Raw genomic sequence first — 16,818 nt, forward strand, 5'->3', positions numbered from 1 at the left:
TTGGCCACTGTCAGTCTCATCCATTATCCTTTGATATGTCTCTATCAATTTTTTGATTACTTCGTTTTTCTTTTTCTGGCACAAGATGCTCGCAGTTCACTTCAGGTTCTCTCTCGGCCCAGAATCAGCTGTTTAGAAACTGAGTGTGAGCATTAAGTATGCTCCTCTAAGAAATATACATGCTACACCAACACATAGACATTTTTTAAATCATGAGTTAAAATTGATGCTTCTAATTTCAATCTAATATCACAAGTCTTCTTGTTTTCTATTCCAGATTTGTACCTCAAAGAATTCTGGTTCCCAGAGTATCAATATATCTACTCATTTGCCTAATCATATATCTGAAACAAAATAGTTCCAAAATTGCTTTGCACATGTTGCTAAAAGCAGTGAATTTACCTACTTCTTTTTACCTACAGTATGTCCCACTGGGGCTATATAGTTCAGAGTATTTTGTTGAAATGTTTCTTGGCTATTTTTTTCTTTAGCGCGATTATTACTAAATTGATATAATTAGGTTCATTTCTTTTCGTATTATTTTATAGAATTCCTTTATTATTTTTTGACTATGTAAAATATGAACATGGTTCAAAAGGCAGAATTATATAAGAAGATATATTCAGCAAAATCCCTTTCTTCTCTTTATCCCTCCCACCTTGCTCCTACCCATCCTATGTAAGTAATAAGTATCCTTTGTGTGTGCGTACGTCCCCTTCCTCATACCTTACACTACATGACTATTAATAGCATAATGCATATATATTTTTTGTATTTTATTTTATTCTGAAAATACATTCTGAAAATTATTCTGTATCAGTTCATAGAAATCTTTCTCCTTCTACTTTTACTGCTAGATAGTACTTCATTAATTGAATGTACCATGGTTTATTCATCCAGTCTCCTATATGTGGATAGTTAATGATTTTCATTATTTTCCTATTAAAATATAGTATATCAATTACATAGCTATTAGAATTAGCTAAAAAGAAATACTGAGGATAGCAGATACTGACTGATTTTAAAATAACTGGAATTCTTATATATTGTAATGAAAATGCAAAATGGTACAAACACTTCGGAAAACATTTTGGTAGCGTATTGTAAAGTTGAACATACACTTACCATATATGTGACCTAGCAATCTCATTACTACTTGTTTACCCATTATGTTCACACAAAAACCTATACCTAAATGTTTATAGCAACTTTATTCATACATGGTTAGAAAGTAGAAACAACCTGAGTGCCTTTTTCTGGGTGAAGGGATAAATGAACTGTGGTATGTTCATAACTGGAGTATCACTCTGAAATAGAAAAAAATGAACTGTAGATACATGAAAAAACACAGAACCTCACATGCAGTATGCTAAATGAAAGAAGCCAGATTCAAAGGCTACATACCATCTGAGTCTATTTACATGACACTCCCAAAAATGTAAAACTCCCGGGGACATTAAACGGATCAGCGTTTGCCAAGGGCTGGGCGGCAGGGAACAATTTGACTACAAAGGGGCATGAGGGGATTTTTTGAGTTGGTGGAACTTTTAAAATCTAGATTGTGGGGATGATTTCAGGACTATATGGATTTGTCAGAACTCATTGAATTGTTCATTAGAAAGGGCGCATTTTACTGTATGTCACATACCTTAAAACTTTAAAAACAGTTTCAAAATAAACCCCCAAACCAGAGAATTGTTTCCCATACAGTCAAAGGTGTTATGTTCAGGATAGGTTCCTAGAAGCAGGATTGTTGATTCAAGGGGTAAATGCATGTGTAGTTTTGTTAGATAATGTCAAATTCTGCTCAGTAGAGGTTTTTTACATCTCCCGCCCCACGCCCCACCCCCAACAGCAATGTATGAATTGCCTATTTCTTGACAACTTCTTTAAGAGAATATTTTCTTAAGCTTTTGAATTTTTGCCAGTTGCATAGATGAGAAATGATATCTCTGTATAATTTTAATTTGCATTCCTATTACTGTGGGTGAAATTTAGTATCTTATAAGTGTGAGGGCTATTTGTATTATTTTTTTTTCCCAGTAAACCTGCTCATTTTTCTAATGATTTTGTTTTTTTGTCCCCTTCAATTTTCATGAGTTCTTTATATATTATGGATATTAGTTCTTTACCTATAATATTATATAGTTTTATTAATAACATTATTTTCTACCATTTTAATTACTTTAATTTTTTCTTCTCAGAGAACTTTTATACTTAATACCATATTTAGTTTTAAATTCCCTTTTATGCCTAACAGTTTAGAGTTTCTTAGCATACAGCGGGCTGTTGTTAAATAAAGACCAGTTGAATTTTTATTTCCCCAGTGTTCATCTTCAAGCAGAGAATTCTTGAGAGAGTCTCTTTTGATTTAGGCCACAAGGTTTTCTGCAGTTTCTCAGTAAAGAGTAGCAGTGATTTTTCCTTATTTTCTTCTGCTTAATGTAAACACTTGAGTACATGAAGTTGTAATCTGTTTAGGGATTTCTCAGGAAGAATCCTAATAATTTGTAAGAAGCTCAATAGCAAAATCCTATACTTTTTAGGGTAGGGCTCTGGTCAAGGTATTCTTATATGTTCAAAGGCTTAGAAAATTCTTTATACTTTTGCTAAATTTAGTTACTTAGAATCCTAGGCCTTTTAGTGTTTTGGTGTGTTGGTGTGTTGGTGGTGTTCAGTCCAGCTGTCTGAAAGTCTATTTCGAAATGAATTCTACTCTTCTTTTCTCTGAAACTTTGGAAGCAAAGTAGGACAGAAAAGTACACTTGTGAAAAATGTATGCCAGGTATTTCCTGGCTTCCAGACATAATATGGGCAGTTGAAATTAATTCTCTGAATACAAAGGCAATGCCCCATTAGCTAATCATTTGTTGTTTTCTCCCATCAGAAAGATGCCGGTACATTTTAATGACCTGAGATCCAGCTAATGCTCAGAAATGGGCACCAGGTCTCTGCATTCATTTACTAATAATGAGAGACCATTTTCTGTAAAGTGGTAATCAAAAGTATTTTCAAGGAGAATGACTCAAATGATTAGTGAGAAACATATCTAAATTCTTTGCAAACTTTTGTCATACTCTTTTTGGATGATCCACCTACTTTAAAAGATTTCATAAGAGAAAAATAAATGGTCTCTGTGTGTGTGTGTGTGTGTGTGTGTGTGTGTGTGTGTGTGTGTGTGTGTGTGTCTGTGTCTGTGTCTGTCTCCTGGGACAGCTGTGCGAACAACAGGGCTAGAGCACACTAATGCATTTCTGTTTTCATGTACTATCTTTATTAGCAGCATAGGTAAATTTCTCAGTACATTTGCTACTCTTATTGAGTGGAGGATGGCAAGCAATTTTTTCTTGCAGTCTATTCTTCTTTCTTAATGATATACTTACCCAGTAATAAAGCAGGTAGATTTATTAGGCTGTTACCTGCAGATACTTCTTTTCCCTGTCTCCCTTCACTAGTGAGTCTTTTAAGATAGTAGAAATAGCTACTAACTCCTTTTTTGGGGGGAGGGGGTGTTATAAAAATATTAAATGAATGTATCTGTTAACACTTGAATAGGGTTAAAGTCAAAGTCTCTTTATTCTTCAATAAGTTAAACCATTTTCTTTATTCTTTTTTGTTTATAGAATATTATTTTTAGTAGAGATCAGTTCTTAATCTTTATTAGCATTTTGTCATGTTATAATTAAAATTAAGTACACATTTTTTTATTTTTGAATTACAGTTGATGTCCAATATCATATATTAATTTTGGGTGCATAGCGTAGTGGTTAGACATTCACATAACTTACGAAGTGATCCCCCTGATAAGTCTAGTATGCACCTGGCACCATACATAGTTATTACAATATTATTGACTATAGTTCCTATGCTGTACTTTACATCCCTGTCATTTTCCATGTTCTTTATAAGAGGAACTTAACCATTAACCTTTCCATTTCTAGAGACTTCCTTTGACCTGAACTAAGATGTATTAGAGAAGAAGAAAAACATCATAAAAGTCAGATCCTGGTATTTTGCAAGAATTTTCATAATCAGAAATGTTCTTATTTCTCTTCTTTCTGACTATCTAATATTCTCATTTCTGCTTTGAATTTTTACATCTCTCCCAATATATATGGTCTGCAGAGGCTTATAAGACTGTTTTTTCAGAATACCTTTCATTAATCCTATTTATAAATTTACTTTTACTTTATAGCTTTCTCTGTCTCCAGACTCTTCTTGGTCATCTCTTCAGTGGCATTATCCAATAGCTAGTGCCATTTAACAACAAATACTCTACAGACAATATATAAGAAGTATTGCTTTGATGGAAGCTGTTAATGTTTATCATACAAATAATAACAGTCATATGGAAAGAGACAGTTAGCCATATACATTGGAATCTAGTGATACATGATCTTTAATGGGTGTGATTGTGTAATTGCAGAATGTAGTAGTTGCCTTCATAATTTCTACCTCTATATTCTTTTACTAGAATATTATTTATCTGTTGTCTTAATCTTATATAATATCATAACATGCCCTGAGGCATAGATTTCTTAGTTACGTAATCTAAAAATCTTACCTACTATTTGCTCCTCTTTGAAAATAAAGTGGTGTGTGTGGATGCAGGGATTAATGCTCTCCATTCAGAAACTGTATAGGAAATTAGGCAGCTGCTGTCCTTGGTGATGAAATTATTTTATGTGCATTCATAAGGAAAACAACTAGTTAAAAAGGCAGAATAATCCTGAGTATGCTGTTTGTGGCTACTGTTGGTATCTTCGTAGATCTATTTGAACTAGGAAAGTGCAGACTCCAGTATCTTAATGTCTTGAGTTCCTGACTGCCAGGCAGAGGAAATGTTTAACTATTTTAATCATGTTTCTGTATCTCAGAAAGAAAGCCCTTATGAGAGGAAATGACAACGTCCTACTACAAAGTTATCTCTTATCAGTTATAGTCTCAGTCGATAATGATTTGTCAAACTTGGACATGTGTAAAATGCAAGGGCTGTGTTATTTACTTTGGAAAGGAAAAATTAGATGAAGCTGATAACAGCGGAGTCATGGCTTTTGTTAGGAGACAGAAACCATTAGAGACAGTCATTGTTAACTTAGGAAAGTGTCCTTGGACCCCTCCCTCTGCCCCCACTGAAACCTAAACCTGCTTGAATCATTCTCGCAACTTGAGGGGAGGGAGGGACAAAAAGGGGAAGAAAAATGAAGACAATTTTGACAGAGATTTAGCATTTTGAACAGGGAGCAAAAGGTGGACCTTAAAACAGACCTATTTATGTGAGTCGGATAAAACTGCCTTTTGTTCTCTTCCCCACCCCCATTTATTTAGATTTTTGAAAGTTCATTTCTTATCCTTCCAAACGGGTAGCATTCCTTCACATACAGTGTAGGTTGCTCTCCTCTTTTTGCCTTTCCCTAGATGTGATTCTTTTTCATTAGTGGAAGTAGAGAAAACACATCTAGCTCAGAGCAACATGAGTCAGTGCGTGCTTTACATACCTTTCTCCTCACAGCACTCTTCTTGGTTCCTCACAGTGTTCCCACTGTTCCTCACAGAAGGGAGCATGGAGGAAAAATGATTTCTAAATAGTAGGCTATTTTGGAGGTGGAGGTAAAGTGTGTGAACCGAAGCCCTATTTTGCTCCATCTTGTCTAGATTTCTGTGCACGGCTTTCAAAGCAGGCAGTCATGTGCATAGAAGGGCTTAACTGGATTATGGTTTCAGAGGCTAAGAAACAGCAAAACCAATACTTCCAGGTCAGGGTACTTTAAACAGTTTGAAGCTGAGTGTGATGATGTCAAGTCAGTCTCACAGAGAATAAGTTTAGCTATTAATATTTGGTGGAGGTAATGGGAAAGGTCTTTGTCTCCTGTCTAAACATATATGCTTTTTAGTTGGCCCAGATAAACCAGTCTTAGTAGCCATTTAAAAGGACCCCTTTTGCTTATTCATCACAAATTTTTAGAGAAATTGTCTCCTAATGTGGATGTTCATTCTATAAGGATGTGAAAAGGCCAAGGCTCTGTCTGAGGAATGGCTAGAAGCAGTTTCCTTTTGAATTAAACTATGGCTCTGACTCAAAGCCAAGCAAAATAAATAAACTCCTCAAAGAAGAACATATAAACAAAGTTGTGATTGAATTTGTTATTCAAAATTAGGTAAAGAGAATTTCCTTAAACTTTTTATAAATATATATTTATAATAAATAACTTTACAGTCGTTAATCCTAAATGAAATAAAAAAGTTTTATTTCCTGTACAAACTAAAGTTTTTTTTATGTGTTTCTTCCTTGTCTTTTTTTATATGCATGTTTAATTTTTATGTAGTTTAAATACTATTATGAATATAATTTTATGAAATTTTTCTATTTTTCTTCTTTTGAGGTTGTCTTTTCCTTAGCTGTAGTTTTCACTGGTAGCCTCTGGTTTTCTGGAAAGATAAAATAAATTTCCATTTGCAATCAAAAAAGAGATACTAAAAATGCATTAATGTTGTCAATTCAAATAAGAGTGCGTAAAATGGTCACTTGTTGCCTCTTTTTGTGTTATTAAGATGAAAATGACTGTACTCTTAACATTACAACTTTTATGTGCTTTTTAATCTTGCTTTTTTTTTTAAACTACATGTGCCCATCTGTCCATAAACTGTTTTCTCAGTAATTTTGCAATGCCCACTAACTTTTCTAGACACTTTTTTTTTTTTTCAAAGTAAAACTATGCTTAGGCCGTAATGTAGGATCTTGAGTACCTTACTGTCAGTCTTTGCATTTACATAATAGCTTGTTTTGAGTACTTACGAAATATATAGCGTTATGAGGTTTTTAAACATAGAGATTTAATCTCTGCCTTTATGGATGTAAAGCAAATGAACAAAACTGTTGATAAATTTGAACCAGTAAATACAGAGATGTGATGGTTTTGGAGGGAAAAACTACACACAAACTTCTGCTTTTGTCAGTCCTTAACATCTACCTCTCTGAATTTTCATGAATTTCTATTTTACAAGGGTAATTATTTTATATACACTGGCGGCAACATACAATAAAATACTTAGTAACTAAAAAAGAAATTGTAGAATGAGTAGATTTCATTAGGGAAGGCATCTTGGCAACGAAGCTATGTCCCAAAAGAAGAAATGAGACTTACGTTATGAAATAAGAGAAACTGACCTTGTAATCATGAATCAGCCCAACCCAACATAGATGTGCCTGCTGCTTATATTCTGATAGATCATAAAATTACCAGTATTAGAGTAAAAAACTTTAGCTAGGCTTTTTTTTCCTTTATGTAATTTTGTCTTTTTTTTTTTTTTTTTTTTTTTTTTTTTTGCTTTATTTTGTTTTGTTCAATATTCACTTTCAGTGTCTCCTTTTATTCTTATTAAATTCCTGTAGGTCAACTAATAGTTGCCTTTTTTAGTTGAGGAAATTGAGGCCAAAGTAAATTGTGACTTATTCATTGTCAGGACACATAACAAATCAGTTTTAGAACTGTGACTGTACTCCAGTTCTTACCTGATGTCTTTTGTTTTACTTTCTCTTGCGATGTCTAGGTTTAATCTATACACATTGTTCATATTCTAATTTGCTGGTATTACCTCTAGGTTTAACTTTTCCATGCCTTATCTTATTTGTTTTTATATGATTTCCAATCCTTTTAGCATATTTTTGTATTTTGACTGCATTCTGACTTAAATATGCACTAATTCCTATGTCCTTCAGAAGTTGGCTGGCGGGCCGTTTAATTCATCTTCTGTGGCAAGTTTTGTTTTGGCCACCGAAACATAGTTTTTTTCTTGTAGACTGCCATGTATCTAAGAAGGCAAAATCAAGTTTTCAAAGTCACATTCTCACCTTCCTCTTTTCCCTTTGTAGGCCATTGGCCCAAAGCGTATGTCTAAAAGCAGATTCAGGAACAGTGCCACTTGTTACTCCTCTCTGCTGTCCATCCTTCTGTGTCTCAGCCATGGTGATATCTTCAGTTTATTAGCCCCATGACTAAAATACCAAAACCAGTCTTCTGGGAATGTGGTTTGTTTGTTAATTTGGTTTGTGTTTCTCTCTTAGAAGCTAGCAACAACTGAATGCACTTGTTGTTAATAGCTTTATTTGAATATTTTGTGACCATCTTGATTGTCTTGCAGGTACCTGGAGCCCAAGATTTGGTGGATTTTTCTCCTGTTTATCGCTGTCTACACATATATTCTGTCCTGGTGAGTCTTTATCTGGCTCTGCCTAATAAATCCGTATATTGAATTCAAACTCTGCTTTCCCATTTTTGATGGTTTTTCTGTTTGTCATTAAGAATAAGAAAAGAAAAACTTTTATTTAAGAAGTATTAAAAAAATAATCCTTTCTTTTCTTCTTCAATCTTTTTTGTTTGCCATGTAATATGCTATAATTAGTAACATTAATTTCTGTGAGTCATCAACACATTATTAGATTATGCCTAAAAATATTCACACACACATTCAGATTGCAGTTCTTAATTTGATATAGTTATTTCAATAACAATAGCCTATCTTTACATATTAAAATAATATATGTAAAATCTTTTTTTTATTCTTGATGACAGTTGTTCTTTTTGTCAAACAAAACATATAGAAAGGGGAACCTCTCTGGGGGGATCATTCTGTCGGTGTTAGTAATATTCTAAGAAATGGCCCTATCTCCATCTTAGTAGTGCACATACATGCAGACACACAGAGACACCCAACGTCAATCAAAAAATTAAACTATGAGGCTAAAGTTTCATCAAAGACAAATTAATGAGAGAAGTCCATTATTGATATTTTCAATATAGCGAAATTCAGCGAAGCTTCTATGAGGTTCTTTTTTAATATGTTTCAGTATATCTTATTGCCCAGCCTGTTATCCATTTTCTTTCTTCATATATTTAACGTGGTGTCATTTAGTCATAACTCCAGACAGTTCGGGACTGGTGTGTGGACTTTGCGGCCTGCAGTATTTCGTGCTCATCTCCATTACAGAAAAGACCCGGTAGCTTTATTTCCTTTGTTCTCCTTTCTCCTTCCAGTTCTCCCTGCTCTCTAATTAATTCCCTCTTCCTTCTTCCTTTTTTTTCCCTCTCCACTCCTTTTCTTCATCTGTCTTTCCTTGTTATATAAAGATGAAGCAGGATATAGATTGAGTTGTATCAAGGCATCTAATCTCATGTATAGAGAATTAAATAAATCATATATATCTTAGTTTGTGACACACTATTATTATTACAAGGCACCTTTTTGTATTTTGTCATTTTTTTTGTCCATTTGTCTCCTATTCACAAGCCCACTTATTTTTCATCCTCAGCTAACTCTAATATGTTTAATATATGATCACGGTTGTATTTATGTCCTTGAAAAGTATACAGTGATTTTGTTCATATAGGTGTTTTTAATTTACTCAAATGGTGTTATCTTTTGTATCTAGTTCTATTTCTTATATTTTTTTATTCAGCACTATTTCTAATATCTCTCTTTGTTATCATCTGTATATCTAGCTCATTGACTCTCACTTTTGCATGATAGTTAAATGATGGTTTGTATTTGCTGTGTTTTAATTATCTATTATGTTAGTGATCAGCACTTAAATTGCATCTAATATTCTTCTGTAACCAGTAGTACCCTCTTATGTACTTTGTGTAAGTTTCTATGGTTTCTATACTTAAGGGTAGAATTTTTGGATCATATATATATATGTATATATATAATACTTAATTTCACTACTTTTTAATTTTTGCTAAACTGGTGGATATTGAATGATTGATCTTTGTTGTAATTCGCATTTCTCTGATTACTGATAACATTGTGCTTTTCTTTAAAGACTTAACTAATCATTTAAGATTTGTATTGTCTAAACTGCCTATCATTAACCTTTGTTCGATTTTGTATTGGATTTCTTGTTTTTGTATTTTCTTTTTGCTGGAGAGAGAAATTTCAGAAATTTCTTATATATTGTAGATATTGACATTTTAGGTTGTTGCAAATGTTTTTTTTTCCCGGTTTGCTACTAGACTCTAAACTATGTTCATATTATTTTTCATGAAACAGAAATCCTTGACTTTGACGTAATCAAGTCCATCAATTTTTTTAATGCAGTTTGTATTTTTGCATCTTGTTAAAAACAAACAAACAAACAAACCTTTTCTGTTCAAGGTCATAGAGCATTCCCCTTACGTTACCTTTAACATTTTATCATTCACATTTTGATTTTGATATACCTTTGGTTCATCATTGTATATAGTATGAGGTAGAGATCCAACTTAATTTTTTTTCTATATGATAAATTCAGTTTTACCAATCCCAGCTACTACATAAGTTGTCTATCACTGGTGACTCCTGGTAGTACCCCTGGCATACACTAAATATCCATAATTACATGAATCTATTTTGCAGATCTATAGTTTATTGTACATGGTTTTGAAATATATCTGTATAAATGGCAAAAGAAGTCCTTTCTCATTTCTCCTCTTTTAAGTTGCTTTCACTATTTATAGACTTTTTTTCAATATATATTTTAGAATCAGTTTGAGTTCATAAAAAAAAAAATCCTTCTAGAATTTTGGTTTGAATTGATTGAATTAATAAGTAAATTTTGGGAAGAACTGACAGTTTTTTTTTAAATGTTTGACATATTTATTTATTTAATGTTTTATTTTTTAAATTAATTATTTTATTGTGACATTGGTTAACGAAATTCAATAAGTTTCAGCTGTACATTTTAACAGTAGGGCATATATATATATATATCTACACTGTGTGTTCACCTCCCATAGTTAGATTTCTTTCTGTCACCACATATTTGACCCCCTTTACCCTGTCTACCTCCTCCCTCCCTCCTCCCCTCCGGTAACCACTAGTCTTTAGTCCATGTCTATGAGTCTCTGTTTGTTTGTCCTGTTCATTTGTTGCTTTTAGGTTTATATCCCACATATAAATGATATCACGTGGTTTTGAACTTTTTCTGTCTGGGTTATTTCGCTTAGCATAATTATCTCGAGTTCCATCTATGTTATTACAAATAGCAATTTTTCATCTCCTTTCATGGATGAGTAATATTCCAGTTTATATATGTACCACAGCTTCTTTATTCAGTCATCTACCATAGGACACTTCGGTTGCTTCCATGTCATGGCCACCATGAATAATGCTAATATGAACATCGGTGTACAAATATCTGACAGTTTTATAATGCTATGTTACCTCATTCATGAAAGAATAATGTCTACTTTTCAGTTATTTAATTGAGCTTTTTTTTTTTTTTTTTTAATTCCCCCCTTCACATCCACCCCTGACCTATGGATGTTGCCATCTCCCCTTAAGAACTGGATCTCTGAAGGCAGGGCGTCTCCTCCCACATGCTCATGGTGTGCACTGGGGGCCTGGTGCACCTAGGGTATGGTCCATGGCTCCACTGGGGCTTGAACCCAGGACCTTCTGCGTGTAAAGCAAACATGCTAACCACTACTCTATGGAACCACCCCTAGTTGAGCTTTTTTTCTATGCTTACGGTCTTGAGCATTCTTTGTTAGTTTAATAGCAAAATACTTATAGTTTTTGTTGCTATTTTCTAATTAGTTATTAATAGAAACTAGTTATTTCTAATTAGTTATTGCCGATATCGAGGAACACTATTGATTTTTGTAAGATAACTTTACATCTGGCTACCTTGCTCAATTCTTTTATTATAGTTTGTTTTTTGGTTTATGATATGTTTTCTGTGTAATTGGTCATAATGTCTGCAGATATTGACTTTTGTTTCTTTTTTTTTAATCCATATATCTCATTGTTCTTTTTATTGTCTTATTGTATTCACCAGGATCATCACTTTGTTGTTTAGTAAGGTGATAATAGATATTCTTGTCTGATTTCTAATCTCAGAACATAGCTCTACTTTGTCCCTTAACTGATGTTAGCAGTAGGTTTTTGGTATGTATTCATCTGGTTATTCCTAGACTCCTGATATTTTTAAATAAAAACATAAATAAATTTGAGTTTTATTGAATTTGTTTTCTAAATGTATTGCTATAATTCTGTGGTTTTTATCCATCATTCATGAATGTGGTGAATTTCATTGATAGATTTTTATGGTATTAAACCATCCTTGCAATTTTAAGTTAAATCCAACTTGATGAGGACATAGTACTGCTTTTTTTTTTTTTTGAACATCCTGTGGAATTTAAATCAATCAATCTTTCTTTCTTTTTCTTCCTTCCTTCCTTTCTTCCTTCCTTCCTTCCTTCCTCTTTCTTTCTTTCTTTCTTTCTTTCTTTCTTTCTTTCTTTCTTTCTTTCTCCTCCTCCCTCTCTCCCTCCCTCCCTTCCTTTCTTTTTATTTATTTATTGCTCTAAGAGATATTGTACGAACAGTGCCTACCTCAGTCTCTGGCACATAATTAGTACTTAATAAATGGCAGTTAATCTAGTAAAAGTTATGTATCTCTGATGCTGATTAGATACATTATTAGCATTTTAAAAAGTATATGACATAATGTATAAACATGTCGAACGAGGTTCTAGTCTCTGCCATCAACATGCAAAGTTTATCAATTCTTTAAAATTTATACATTCTTAAATATACAAAGACTATATAGTCTTCAACTGTGAAGACTAAACAGGAGGACCTTAAAATTTCCATTTAAAAATGAATGCTGCACACTGGTGTTCTGTGATGTTAAAACATTTGGTATTCATAATTTTTAAATAAAATTTGATAAGTCATTGTTTATATGGTAGAAACAGCCCTCCTCCTTATTTATAATAATTTCTAGGTTTTAAAAAGATGTAACTAGTGGTAAGAACTCAACTCTAATTTTTTTCTGGAATGCATGGTTATTTTTTAGACATTGCTTATTTAAAGACCTACAAGGGCTTTAAATAATAACTCAGATATCTATTTTGCTAAAGGAAGGGCCAGAGTGTGTCTAACTTCTAGGGATGACTCTTTTTAAAGCTTTTTGGGTACTGTAATTTGTCACTTCTCTGTATTTGTTTCATCATTCTCAAATCACTAATTTGTATTATATGGTGAAGGGTAAGTCCACATAATATTAGTGACAACGATATTTCAAAATGGACTACTTAATATAAAGATTTGTAACATAATTATTTTTTTATTTCCTGATGTAGTTAATATTAACATTAGACTTTAAGAAAAGATTTAAGAGAAGAGAAATGAGGACCGAGGAGAAAATAAACCTTATTTCTCTCATTCGTTTCCATTCCAATACTTGTCTCTACTTCTTCCCTTTTCATTCTCTCATCAACCTAGTGTATTTATTTTCTGTTCACATCACTGCCTTGAATCTGTATCTTACTGGACCTTTCAGCTGCTTTTGGCTTTGTTGATAATTTACTCCTTAAAACTCTTAATCCCTTTGTCTTCCTTATATAGGTATGTCTCCTTCTTCTCTACTAGCCTTTCTGAGAGATGCTACCTGTTTTGGGCTTTGTGGGCCCTACTTCTTTGTGTACTTCAGTTTCCACTTCTTTCTTTCTCTCCTGCCTTTCTTGAATAATATTATTTACTTTCACGGTTTGAAGTGCTAAAGACTTCCAAACCTTACCTTTTGGATATTCCACAGACAGCACAAATTCTCTATGTTTCAAAATGAACTTTTTATCTCCCCCTACCTCCCTAAACTCTACTTTGTTTGAATTTACAGTGAGTTGAGGTAATAACATCTATCTTGTTATCAGGCAGAAACCTAAACTCTTCCTTTTTTCTCAATATCATATTCAGATTTCCAAATCTTGCATGTGTTACTATTATCTCAAAACGTTGTACTTTGTCTCATTTTAAAATGATTGCCAGGGTAAAGGGGGTCAATTATAGGGGGGTAGGAAGGGGGTGAAGTGGATAAAGGGGATCAAATATATGGTAGCTAAAGGAAAGTGGACTTTGGGTGGTAAACACGTAATAGAATATACAAATGTCAAATTGTAATGTACACCTGAAAATTATATAATTGTATTTACCAATGTTACCTCAATAAACTTAATTTTTTAAAAAAATAAAAAAATAAAATGATTGCCCTAGTTCAGATTCTTTTTGGGATTATTGAAAGTGGTCTCCTAACCGTTTTTCCTACCTTATATCATAAGCTGCTGACTCACTTCTCACTATTGCAATAATAATCTGTCCTACCAATCTGATGTATGTTTTATCTACTTAAAATTCTCTTATTGGCCATATGTGGAGTAAAATGTAGAAGTATAGAAGAAAATTTAGCATATAGTAGTATAGGAGGTTTTCCATGTCCTGCCTGCTATATTTCCTGCAGCTTACCACCTTGCTTTAATGTTTCTGAAATGCTTCTAGTTCTTTAAGCATGCTATTTCATGCTTCTCATCCTTTCCTAATGCTAGTTCTTCTGCCTGAATTCCTATTCCTATTTCTTTTTATTTTACTGATTCATGTTTATTTCATACTTGTGTCCTCCAGCATATTTTCCTGATGTTTCAGATTGGACCCCCGTGCCCTTTGTATTATTATAGGACCCACTCCATGTGTCTATTAGTGCTTATTATATTATATCATAGTATTCTAAATACGTATTCTTTTTCTTCAATAGACTATAAGCTCTTTTAGGGCAAGTACCATGTTTTATTCATCTTTTTTTAGCCCTTGCACTTAGCACTTAGTATTAGTAGAATATAATACTCAATAAATGTTTGTTTTTGATTTTTAATGATAACTACCCTTCTCTGACCTGCAAATGAATCCAGTATTCTAGTCTCAGGCAGTGTTATACAATATCAGGGCTAGGACTCATACGAGGGAAAACAGTTTTATTGGTGTCCACCGGAAGGATCATAACAGAAGTAACAAAAAGTTCTAATATTTTGTCATTTACAATAGTGTTTATCTGAACTTTTGGCCTGGAGGATAACAAGGCACACTTTGAATAAACATGGCAATATTTATTATTTTTAGTGAAACCGACCTTCCATTCACCCCCCTTTTATGGCTGTGCTGCTTATAAATTCCCAAAGGATTATTTGAAAAATCCTACTTATATCTGCCAGCCTTATCAGTAGGGCAGGAGTTCACGTATTGTAACAGGAGGTCAGATTTCGGTCATGGTCTTATAGATGGGGCCAAGCACCTGTAAATTCTTCCTTTGGTGACTAAAGTGAAGTACAATATCAAACAGGCAGTGAGACTTTTCTAGGAAGTGCTGAACTTTGGCAGGAAGGGCAAACTTTGGCAGGAGGAGGCGAGGGAAGAAAGTGAACAAGGGTCAGATAGTGGTTAATTGCGACTTGGTCCTTGATATAGTAATGCAATGGAATTGTGTAGGGCAAAGGTAGGTGCATTTGATAGAATTGTTTTAAATAACTTATACTGTTTAAATCTTCATATACAGTTTAGAGATGGGCAGGTCAGGGGCAGGATATAAAACATTTTATAGTCATTAAAGATAATTTTTTTAAGAGGGGGGAATAACATGCTAAATATTTTTCTGGAAGAGAAATGAATAATAATAATCTGAGCTTCTTGTACATAGTGTCATAGTAGTTAAAAAGATGGGTGGGCTATCTGTCTAATGAAGTAGAAACCAGTCTGTCTGGCAGATTTTTTGAAAACTCTGTCAACACAGTAATGTCTGCCATGCGTATGGGCTCCAAGCCTTGAACCCAGCTCAGTTTGGACAAAGATGTGTATATACTTTTTAGCTCCTCTATACCCTGCAGCATTTTTCTTACTCTTCTCGAAATTTGCCATTCACTAACCCTTCTATTACTGAAAGAATGTATATGTGTCCCATAACAAGGAGTTGGGTGTCATTAAGAGACCAGGGGAGCAAACCTATAAATACAACTGTACCTCTAGTTTGTGGGTCTCATTTATGATCTTGTAGTATCTACATCATCTGCTTATTAACAATTTAAAAAATTCTAGATTAAAAATGTTGATTAATATATACCTTTGATCTGTTTATTTTTCTGTATTTGTGTTATACTATAATAACAAATTTACTTTAAAGATTTCTGGCATCTTGGGTGCAGAGATTGCAATTGTAGCAATGTATAAATTTTTTAGTAAGCAGCAACACCTCAATGTTACATGAATTATAAGGACCTCAGTTGTATATAATTCTCCTTTAATCACTAAAGGAGACTGACTATAAACCAGGCAAAGATATAAGGGAATGCAGAATGTCATTGTGCAGTGAATTCCTTATTGCAAAGGTTCTAGCAAGTACAGTATTCTTTTAAACTTCCATGGGCAAGGGGCCTCTGAAAACTGTGAACCTTTCTCAGACAAAATGCACATATGTACATGCATGTAATATTTTGCTTAGAATTTTAGAGGCTTCCCCAACTCCTGAATCTTATCCATAGACCTAGAAAGAATCCTTTATCTAAAGTGAACTGTAAGGCTGACTTAGATTTTAAGTATCTACTGATTATAGACCTATGCTTAGAATAGCTTACACCAATTCCCTTTTATAAGTCTTCTTTTAGACAAGGTGGACCCCCTTCCACCTTGTCTTTTTCTTATATTTGGAAGCCTTGCCAAAATCTATATTTAAAAGCATGTTTCAAAGTGACCTTATTTCTGTGTCACAAATCTTATTCCCTAATCAGCCATTATGCATGGTAAGCAGTTAACCTGTTTTTCTGTTAAGAGTAAGTTAGCCTCAGCATCTAAACTAATAGTTTTTTCCCCAAATTATTCTGCTTAGAAGGATTTATAGCAGAGATTTAGAAATAATTATGAGAACTGTAGTTAATAATTAATCTCCCTGAACATAAGTAATTGTGTTAAATTTCAGAATATTTTGCCTCTTACTTTTAATAATATCTCTTTTGA

General features: G+C 33.3%; 1 protein-coding gene across 1 annotated transcript in view; it reads left to right on the forward strand.

Moving 5' to 3' along the window:
- Positions 1–16,818, forward strand: part of EXOC6B (exocyst complex component 6B) — a 519,851-nt gene that overhangs the window by 207,098 nt on the left and 295,935 nt on the right. The window contains exon 8 of the mRNA XM_015587609.2: positions 8,143–8,211. Coding sequence (XP_015443095.1) covers positions 8,143–8,211 — 69 coding nt within the window. The remainder of the gene's footprint in view (positions 1–8,142; positions 8,212–16,818) is intronic.

The sequence above is a fragment of the Pteropus alecto genome, unplaced genomic scaffold, assembly GCF_000325575.1.
Source record: "Pteropus alecto unplaced genomic scaffold, ASM32557v1 scaffold131, whole genome shotgun sequence".
NCBI lineage: Eukaryota > Metazoa > Chordata > Mammalia > Chiroptera > Pteropodidae > Pteropus > Pteropus alecto.